This window comes from Genypterus blacodes, unplaced genomic scaffold, assembly GCF_046128005.1.
Source record: "Genypterus blacodes isolate CSIRO-AG114 ecotype Tasmania unplaced genomic scaffold, CSIRO-AGI_Gbla_v1 ptg000678l_1, whole genome shotgun sequence".
Lineage (NCBI taxonomy): Eukaryota > Metazoa > Chordata > Actinopteri > Ophidiiformes > Ophidiidae > Genypterus > Genypterus blacodes.
The window spans coordinates 5,001-15,000 of NW_027467371.1; the positions used below are offsets into that span (position 1 = coordinate 5,001).

Genomic DNA, 10,000 nt, shown 5'->3' on the forward strand with positions numbered 1-10,000 from the left:
CTGACTTTGATGGAAATACAATCTGACATTTTCCTTGACCAGCTGCCAATCCACACTTTTTGGTCCACAGGGATTTGAACCGGCCTCCCTCTGGTTCCTAACAGAGTCCCCTATGGACTGCGCCACTGCCGCCCAAAAAGTTCTTTAGATAATAAACAGAAATGGGATTGAATTTTTCTTTATTTGCTTTTTATAAACTGCACTGAAAAAAACAAGTCTTTGTTTGTAAGACCTATTTAGAAACATCACCATCTGCTCTCATGTCCTGGTGCTGTCAGGAGATCCTGTGGCTCCTGTGGCTCCTGTGGCTCCTCTGAGCTCTGATGGACCCTCAGGGATCAACAGCAGCCTGCTGGAGACCAGAATCCACCGCCTGAGAGAGTAAGAGCCTCAACACTCCAGTTACTAATGTCAGTGAGAGACTTTTGTCTCCTCAAAAATCAGTTTGTCCTCAGGCGAGGACATCAGATCTGTAGGGTCCAACATCAGGTTATAATGTAAATGGATGAAAACTGTAGGCTCCCTACTTGATATTATGAATATTTCTGTTCACTTACATCACAAACGCCACAGCTCTGCTCTCCTCTGATTGGTTCATGGTGAGAGGCAGGCGGGGTCGTCTGATTGGTCAGGAGGCGTTGATGAAGGAGAGAACCTCTTCACTTCGATTAGGGTCAGCCCATCACCATGGCAACAACATCACCAGGCTCCCTCTCCCTCTCTCACACACACACACACACACACACACACACACACACACACACACACACAGCTTCTCTCTGTGGGAATGAAAGACGTTCAGCTCACAGAAACACCCAGGAGGAGAGAAAGAGGAGAAACAAAAGAAGGAGAGAGGGAGAGGAAAGAAGAGGGCCCTGGCCCTGGTCCTGGCCCTGGTCCTGGTCCTGGTCCTGGTCCTGGTCCTGGTCCTGGTCCTGGTCCTGGTCCTGGTCCTGGTCCTGGTCCTGGTCCTGGTCCTGTCTGTAAAGCAGTATCAGCTGTTGCCTCATGAAGGCTTCATCATGTGTGTTACATGTTTGGCCTCTGAACTTGGTGGAGCGTCATGGTTATGTTGACCTTTGCCTTGTGCAGGTCTGTCTGTCACCGCCTGGGCTCCCCGGTTTTCCTGAAGCTGTATGAGGACCTAAAGGAGGACAGACAGCGGGGGGGCGGTGAGGACGGAGCCACAGAGACCCTGAGCCCCCTGCTGGACAAACCAGGGGACAGACTCCAGGTGGACCAGCTGCTTTACTACGAGGAAGAACTGCAGAGAGTGAGACAGCTGCAGGGAGACAGATCAACCATCTGACTGTCTGACTGTCCGTTTGTCTGTCTGTCTGTCTGTCTAGTCAGATGATGTCGCCCCTCACCTGGTAATAAAAGCTCATCTAGTGTCTCTGGCTCTATGCTGCCTGTCTCACTGCTCACATTCTGATTCCCTTTATTTGTCATCAAACCAAAGCGCTCAGACTTGAACAGCTGATCAAAGCTGCCAGAGGAAGTGAGCGTTATGTATGATGTCATTGCGGATCATCAGCAGCTTTGACGCCTGACCACGTAGACCAGCATCCCCCTGCTGACCACAGGAGGCTTAAAGACGCTGTTATGTGGTTGAAGCTCTGGTCTTCCTTCAGCTGTGGGTCCTTTTACCCAGAAGGCCTCTTTCTGGGTGTTGCGTCATGGCGACACACAGCCTGACTGAAGCAGCAGACGAGCACGGTGAGAGGATGACGACACCCTTCATCATCATTCCTCTTCATCGGTCCGTCTGCCGGCGCTTTCATCCTGTCAAAGTCCAGGAGCTCACATGATGACATCATCACGTGACAGGAAGGATTCTTATTGATTTTCTCGCTCCAAAGTGATTCTAAACTTGTAAACAGCTCAAACATAGAAGAGCTGCATGTGTAACAGGGGAGGAGCTCTGCTGGCTGAGGAGCTCTGCTATTGGACGACACCAGCGTCCATCAGGTCAGTGTGGGCGGGGCAGAGTGATTGGTCACCTGACGCAGACGGGTCGCTGCGTCTGAAGCTGCAGTAGCTTAGATGTAGCTTCAGCTTCAAAATGATGGTAAGGTTGTGTGTGTGTGTGTGTGTGTGTGTGTGTGTGTGTATGTGTGTGTGTGATCAGTGTGACAGGGGGAAGTTACTGACCTGACCCAGAGATAGAGCTTCAGAGAGGCAGAGCAGTAGATAGAGCTGGAGAGAAAGGTCAAGGGTCACAAGGACACAAACACTGACATAACAGAACTAAACACCTAAAGGAAGTTCATCTTGTGACCTTTAGAGGGCGCTGCTCTGGTTCTCCTCAGAGAGGAGAGCGCCACTGTAAGTAGGTTAATGCATGCAGGACACTGTGTGTGTGTGTGTGTGTGTACGTGTGTGTGTGTGTGTGTGTGTGACCTGATTTAGGTGAAAGTCGGTCAGATCTTTGTATTTGGTTACTGAAGACAACACTGACATGTTTGGAGAGAGAGAGAGAGACAGAGAGATCACCATTATTTCTGGAGCAGCTTGGCCTCGTTTCATTGAAATGAAAAATATATCTCCCGAGTGTGTGTGTGTGTGTTGGTGTGTGTGTGTGTGTGTGTGTGTGTGTGTGTGTGTGTGTGTGTGGTGTGTGGGGGGTCCCACAGGAGAATTCCCATGCTCCTCTGCTGCTCTGCTCTTTTGTAGGCTTGTAGATGAAGGTGGCTTCATCTCTGTTTCCTGAAGCTTGGTGTGTTTGATTGAGAAGAAGAAGTTCCAGCAGCAAAATGTGAGTCCATCAGGCCCACCAGGTCCAGGTCCAGGTCCAGGTCCAGGTCCAGGTCCAGGTCAGTTTGGCTGTGTGGGGGAGTAACATGCTTACAGTCCACCTCAGCTCCTCACCTCACCTCAGCTCCTCAGCTCCTCAGCTCCTTACCTCACCTCCTTATCTCAGCTCCTTAACTCCTCACCTCACCTCCTCGCCTCACCTCCTCAGCTCCTGGACTCAGCCCCTCACCTCAGCTCCTTACCTCCACCCTCACCTCCTTACCTCAGCTCCTTAACTCCTCACCTCACCTCCTTACCTCAGCTCCTTAGCTCCTCACTTCAGCTCCTTACCTCAGCTCCTTACCTCCTCACCTCACTGAAACAGATCCCCCCTCCTCTTCCTCACACATCTCTCAGTGTGTTGTGCTGCATTCATGTTGGCACTTAAACCTTCTAATCCTCTCAGACCTTCATCATGAGTCAGGGTCAGGAGTCTTTCTGTCCATCTTCTTAAAGTGATGAAGAGTCAGAGATCATTGAAGGCTTTCAGGTTCTGGCGGTCTGGGCCTCTTTGTTCTTCTGTGTAAACAGGAAGCAGCTTCAGCCTTCAGCTCCTGTTGTGTTCTCTGACAGCAGCTTTGTGTTTGTGAGGTCCTGCTGGAGTTAATCATCTCCTTCAGACGCTCTGCTCCTCCTCCTCCTCTTCCTCCTCCAGCAGCCTGTTATTAGCAGCTGCTTCATCGCAGTAAGGAGGCGCGCTTTTCTGCCTCATTTCTTCTGTTTGTTTGTTTACACGGATCTAAAGCTGCTAAACCTGCTGAGCTGTCAATCACAAACCACACACACATCCTCCATCATAGAAGAAGATACGCCACACACACACACACACACACACACACACAGGTTGATGATAAAAGCTTTATTATCATAAGTCACTTCGTCACAGTACTGTTGGTTACACGACGATACCTCGGCACTTACAGCTCAGCTGGTCGCTCCGTTCTTCTTCTCTGCCCTCAGATCAATCACACACAGATCAATGCTCTGGACTTCATGTGCTTCTGAGAGCAGTTTGACAGAAAATGTGAAGTAATGAAATGTGCTTTAACTAAATCAAACATGTTGACCTCTGACCCTGAACCCTCTGTGTGCCGTCATGGATCTCTATCCTATAGTAACTCTCACCTTTGACCCTGAACCCTCTGACCCTGAGACTTACTTCCACTTGTCCAACAGGAGAAGTGCCTCCTCACATTACAACATCACAAATCAAACAAACACGCTAAAAGCAAAGAACCTGAATGCGTTTGCTCAAAGGCACAAAGAGAAGTGGGAGCCTCTGTGGCTGTAAGTGGCCGAGCTCTACAATCTGTCCTGCTGCTCAGGTTGTGCTTTAAATCTACTCACACATTTCCATTCCGTGTGAACATGCTTTAGAGTAGAACAGTCCTGTAAACATGTAAACATCTTTATTACTCAGAGGGAGAAGTCACTACCAGGAAACAGACTCCAGGTGGACCCGGGGGTCCTGCATGCAAAACAACACTTCATGCATCTGCCTGGCCTTGAGGAAGATGCAGACGTGTTTGAAAGGTCGCTCGCTCTGGCTTCATCTGGCAGAGATCCAAAATGCTTCACTACATAGGAACTTTAACAAATTTAGCAAAATCTCAAAAAACTCTTACAAAAACAGGGGGGGGGGGGGTACATACAGTCCTTCACCCGGTGTCCGTCTGCAGGGAGGAGCGGGGGGCTGGATCAGGTTTGTGTTTGTGTCACATCACGCCTGAACATCACGTTCATCGCATGCATGGCGGACAGTAAAGGTGCTACACGCCTGAAACATGCAACTACTTCATCATTCATGCAGACAAACCATTCATTCTGCTCATGACTTGTCTCTGACACTTGAGTCATTTGACTTTTCATTGAGTTTGTCTGTTCTTTGCCGGCCTGAACTAGAGGCTACGACACGTAGCGTGCCATGCTGACACGCTAAGGTGAGAGTTCATCTAACCTCAACGCTTCCTGCAGATATTTACACTAAAGCCTGACACAACTGTTCCTTTATTTTGACGTGTCAGCATGTTAGCACTTCCTTCCCTGTGCTTATGTTCATGTTTAGCTGAGGCTCCAGGTCCAGTTTGTGTTGAACCTGAGTCAAGTTGTGTTGCTACACATCTGATAGAAGAATAGAGAAGATCATGATCATAAACATCTGAGATCTTTGTATTATAAACGTTGTGCTGTTCTGCTGACTCGTCAGGTTGCTGGTTTCATGCTTCAGTAGTATGAACTCTTTGTTCTAAACATATACAAACATGTGAGATCTCCTACTTTATATGGAAATGTTTTCCTTTATGCAGATGACACACTTTTATATTCTTCTCCGGCAAATTTGGAATCTGCTTTTGGCTTCAGTTTCAGTTCAGAAGTTCAGGGATTTGTCCAATTTGGTTTTGTGATTTTTGTGTCAGAATCAGAAATCCACTCAACGGATCAAACACGGATCCACTTTACAGACAGGAAGTTGAATTAGTTGTGTGTTTCCTTCTGGTGGTCAGCTGAGGAAATAAGAAATAAAAACCCACAATTCCAAACAATGTTGCCAAAACAAAGAGTTGAAGCGACTCAGCTGATATTTACACACAAAGCTTCATCCACCTGTCACACACTGCAGATATCTGGGGTATGACGTATGCTGAGCTGTTATTGGAGGAAGAGAGTAAGGGTTTTCAGGAGTCTTTTGTTTTTCATACTAATTTGCCCTACATTTTTAATTTGTCACTGATACCTATTGCTTTTTTTGTTTCTTTCATGTATATTACCATGTGTTTACAATGTTACGACCATCCAAACATTCAATGCAATATTTTATTTATTTTATTTTATTCTATTTATTATTTTCTTATTTATTTTATTATGTAGACATATTTATTTATTCTATTTATTTTTTCTTATTTATTTTATTATGTAGACATATTTATTTATTTTATTTATTGTTGTACAGGGAAAGTTTTAGCGCTGTTATGCTGGAAGTCAAGTAACGACATTTCATTGTCAAGACTCACTGTTGTGTTTTTTGTGCAATGACAATAAAAGGAAGTCTAAGTCTAAGTCTAAGTCTCAGTCTCAGTCTCATATTGTCTTTGATTTCATTCCCTTGTTCTCCACAATCCGGGCGGATGTGTGGAGAACAATCCGGGCGGATTGTTCTCCACACATCACATCTACAGGAAAAGAAGAAGAAGAAGAATCTCTGCATATAATTTAAAAGATGTATTTTGTATTTATACATCTTTTAAATGATATGCTTTACTTTACTTTACTGAAGCTGAAGCTGAAGCCGCTCTGTGTCTCTGCTCTTCACCAGGACACACTGAGGTCATCACTCGCCTGCTTCACAGCTTCAGGGAGTGAGTCATGGTGAGATGTTGCATGTAGCACCTTTAACATCCAAAAAAAACAACAGAAGAAGAAGAAACACTAAACATTGTTGTGGGTCCAGGAGTGTGTGCTGTCCTGTTCTGTCCTGTGGTGGCGCTGCTGCTCAGGGGCCAAACGGCCTGGAAGACTGATACTCACTGGGCACTTTGGGCTTGATGCCCCTACTGTTGTAGTAATCAACCACCTGGTTTGGCACTTCTGCCAGCACGCTCTTAGCCAGAGCCGCCGGAGACGCCTGAAACAGGAAACGGCCATCAATGTTTGTGGCTTTAGTTCATTAATTATACAATAATACATTTTGATGATGAATTAAATGTTTATGTATGTATGTCCGTATATTTATGGCTCCATTCAGGAACTATAGATGAAAGAGGAGGAGCCAGTAACCTGTCACTCAGCCTGCATGGACACATGAAGAGCAGTTACATCACTCAGAGTATCAGATTCATTTCATATAGACTTCCTGAACGGCATGCCATACTGTGTGTGTGTGTGTGTGTGTGTGTGTGTGTGTGTGTGTGTGGTCCTTCAGACTCTTGTGTATTTAACTGGCTCTGTTCTACTGCACACAGTTAATTAAAGTTTTAAGGATTCAAAGGCAGAGAAGAGTGAGGGAGGCTCAGTCATTCATCACACAGATTAAAGCTGAGAGGGAAAAGCTCCAAAGATCAATCTGCTCTGCTCACAGCGCCAAAGACTGGAAATTAATTTGAGCGGAATAAAAAGAAGGACTGGTGTGACAGCAGATTGTGTAACAGCTTCACTGTCTGAACGTTCACATCACAACTTCTGCTTCTGGGTTTATGTCTTCAACAGTCACATCCTTAGATACATCCTGACATCATCACAGGAGCTTAGACAGAAGTTTGTCAGCTGTTTGCCTGCAGACAGCTGAGCCTCTTTATGTTTGCAGAGGATGAAGAGAGGCAAATAAAGATGCAGGTGTTATATTAATACTGAGGATCAATAACCTCTCCAGGCTGTGATTGGTTCACAGCCCATTACCACTTTGATGTTTGTTTACTTTGTTGTCACATTCAGAATCATTCCATCTGTGGTTTTATGGTAAACTAACTCTGGTCAAATCCATTCCAGCCTCTGGACTCACATGTTTGAAGTTGCGGAAGGGGACGAACTGGACGATGTCTCGCAGGACGGGTTCTCCTTTGGGCGAACGCAAGATCCCGTCATCGCCGTCCAGCATCTGCATGTCGCTGAAGTCAGCGTTACCGATGCCGACGATGATGACGGACATGGGGAGGCGGGAGGCCTGGACGATGGCCTCCCTGGTGTCGGCCATGTCGGTGATGACGCCGTCCGTCAGAATCAACAGGATGAAGTATTGCTGAGAGGAAAGAGTTCAAAGATCAAACAGGAAGGAGAGTTTGGGTTTCTGTTAACAACAAAGCTGCAGAGGAGAAACTTGATTTGGGAAAATCTGAACATTTCTGACAAAATTGACCAAGAAGCTTTTTATAGGATTTTCCAAAATGAAGGCAAAGTGAGTTGTTTTTCAGATTTGAGAGCTTGAGTGCTTCTTCTGCTTCAGCTGAAACAGGAAGTCCTTTCCACTTCTACATCCATGTTCACATGATCAGACTTTAGTGATTGATTGAACATTGAACATTGTCAAGGATGCTACATGATGAGACCTAGCAAGTCCAGTGGCCTAAGTTTAACTTGGTTGGCAGCTTGATTGCTTGGGAAGCACACACACACACACACACACACACACACACACACACACACACACACACACACACACACAGCTGTCTGTGAGGTTGCTAGTTCTACTGCCGGGCCAGCAGAACTCCATGAAAGAGCAAACATTTCCCTTTCCTTGTTTGCTGCAGCTGATGTGCCACTGAGCAAGGCACTGTTTGAACTGTGAGCACCTCTAGCTCTTGAGCCCCAGCTGTCCTGGGTGTTGTGCTCTCACCATGGCCTCTTTGGTGTGAACTTCCTGAGAGGCGGAGTTTGCCACCTTCTGGATGATGGGGGCGATGTTAGTGGGGCCGTAGAGCTGCAGCTTGGGGAGGCAGGCCTGGTACGCCTCCACCACGCCCTGGATACCTGACAGGACCACAGACCACAGGAGGTCAGGAGGTCAACACCACAAACAACACAACCAACAGGGACAAACAACACAAACACTGAACTGATCCTGCTTCTGAACTTCACCAGGAACGCTCACAGTCCCCAGAATTCAGGTGAGAACAAACACACACACACACACACACACACACACACACACACACCAACTCTTAATAAAAAGTGTCTGTGGGAGCATGAATGAGGGTGTGTGTGGGTGTGTGTTTGTGTGTGTGTGTGTGTGTTTGTGTGTGTGTGTGTGTGTGTTTTCTTTGAAGAACACAACTTATTTTCCATTTCATTTTTGTACAATCAAGCTGAGACCTTGAACGTTTCTTTGTAGAAATGTTTCATTATTAATTTCTTTGGTTTCCTTTTCTTCTTGGTGGAGGTAAAGCCAAGGTGCTGCCTACCTGCACACTCTGGATTCTCCTCGTTAAAGTTCACAGCGAAGTCATGGGAAATCTGAAGAGGGGAGAGAGAGGAAGACCAGATGAGAGAGAACACACATACACACACACACACACACACACACACACACACACTCTTCCTCTGTCTCAGGCCTTCTGTTGTTGCTGGTCTCATGCGGTTCCTTCTCTTTGTTCTTATGTGAGTCGATTGATCTCTTATCTCTGCTGAGAAGTCATTCTATTGATTATTGATTCAGTATTGTATTGCTCTGCTTGTGTATGAGGTTGAGTGTGTGTGTGTGTGTGTGTGTATCATGTATGTTTGAGGTTTATGTCTCTGTTCTCTCTGATGGAACAGGAAGTTGGTAAATGTAGAGATTTCTCTCCTTTGGTTTCTTTAAATCTCTGCTACAGAACTTAAAGAAGGAAACTTTGGCCTCCCTTTGTCTGGATCCTCCTTGACTTTGCTGCTGGTCTCCTTTAGTGAGGAGCTCATTGATCTCACTGGGACTTTCCTGCTCACATTGAGCTTTGATCAAATGTTTCAGCTGCTTTTTGCTGAACTCTCTGGTCTGTTTGTCTGTAAGTGTGTTTCAGTGTGTAGATGTTCCAGAGGCTGTGTCTGGTCAGGGGGTCGGATTGTTCAGCCAAGGCTTCAGGAGCACCCAGGGGTGAAGGGTCCACTCAGGTGACAGGGCCGGGGAAGCAAACCGAGCATAAATGAGGAATGACCTTGTAGTCCGGAGGGATCTGAGCGCCGAAGCCGAACGCCGGGAACATTTTGTCGCTGCAAACAGAGAAGAGAAACACAGATGATGATGCTGAGCTTCTGATTGGCTGCCAGCTGAGCTTAACGAGCCCATTCAGTCCACGGCTCCTTCACAATAAAGCTCAAAATCACATCTGATTGGCTCTCAGAAAGGCATTCAGGGAAATGATGACTTCCTCCTCGTCGTCTGAATGAAACGGCTGATTTCATCTCCACTCAGGAGAAACATGAGCGGATGTTCAGAGACCTGTTGGACCGGCTGGAGCTTCACCTCACATGACCTGTTGAGTCAATATGCATCATTACCAAGCGCCTGTCTGTCACTCTGATGGATCTCTGCTCTCATTGGTCAAAGTTCCACAGTGGCAAAGCAACGCTCAAGGTGTTCAGCTCCCAATACACAACAATGAAACACTGAGCTCGCCGTGATGCTAGCAGCTTTAGAACGAGGAAGGAGACAAACAGACAGACAGACAGACAGACAGACAGACAGAGAGGACAGGGAGCAGCTCCATGTGTTTGTATGAACGGAGGTGTGATTGAGTCT

General features: G+C 46.5%; 2 protein-coding genes across 2 annotated transcripts in view; one reads left to right on the forward strand and one right to left on the reverse strand.

The window, feature by feature from the left end:
* The window catches only part of LOC142990706 (serine/threonine-protein kinase Nek11-like), a 6,116-nt gene extending 4,633 nt beyond the window's left edge, over window positions 1-1,483 (forward strand). Inside the window, exons 8-9 of the mRNA XM_076140566.1 lie at window positions 279-381; window positions 1,093-1,483. Of these exons, the coding sequence (XP_075996681.1) occupies window positions 279-381; window positions 1,093-1,309 (320 nt within the window). The 3' untranslated portion in view covers window positions 1,310-1,483. The remainder of the gene's footprint in view (window positions 1-278; window positions 382-1,092) is intronic.
* A 4,649-nt stretch (window positions 1,484-6,132) lies between these two features.
* LOC142990707 (copine-4-like) overlaps window positions 6,133-10,000 on the reverse strand; it is a gene marked incomplete at its 5' end in the record, with an annotated part of 14,769 nt that continues 10,901 nt past the window's right edge. Inside the window, 5 exons of the mRNA XM_076140567.1 lie at window positions 6,133-6,418; window positions 7,292-7,528; window positions 8,123-8,256; window positions 8,688-8,739; window positions 9,417-9,471. Of these exons, the coding sequence (XP_075996682.1) occupies window positions 6,287-6,418; window positions 7,292-7,528; window positions 8,123-8,256; window positions 8,688-8,739; window positions 9,417-9,471 (610 nt within the window). The remainder of the gene's footprint in view (window positions 6,419-7,291; window positions 7,529-8,122; window positions 8,257-8,687; window positions 8,740-9,416; window positions 9,472-10,000) is intronic.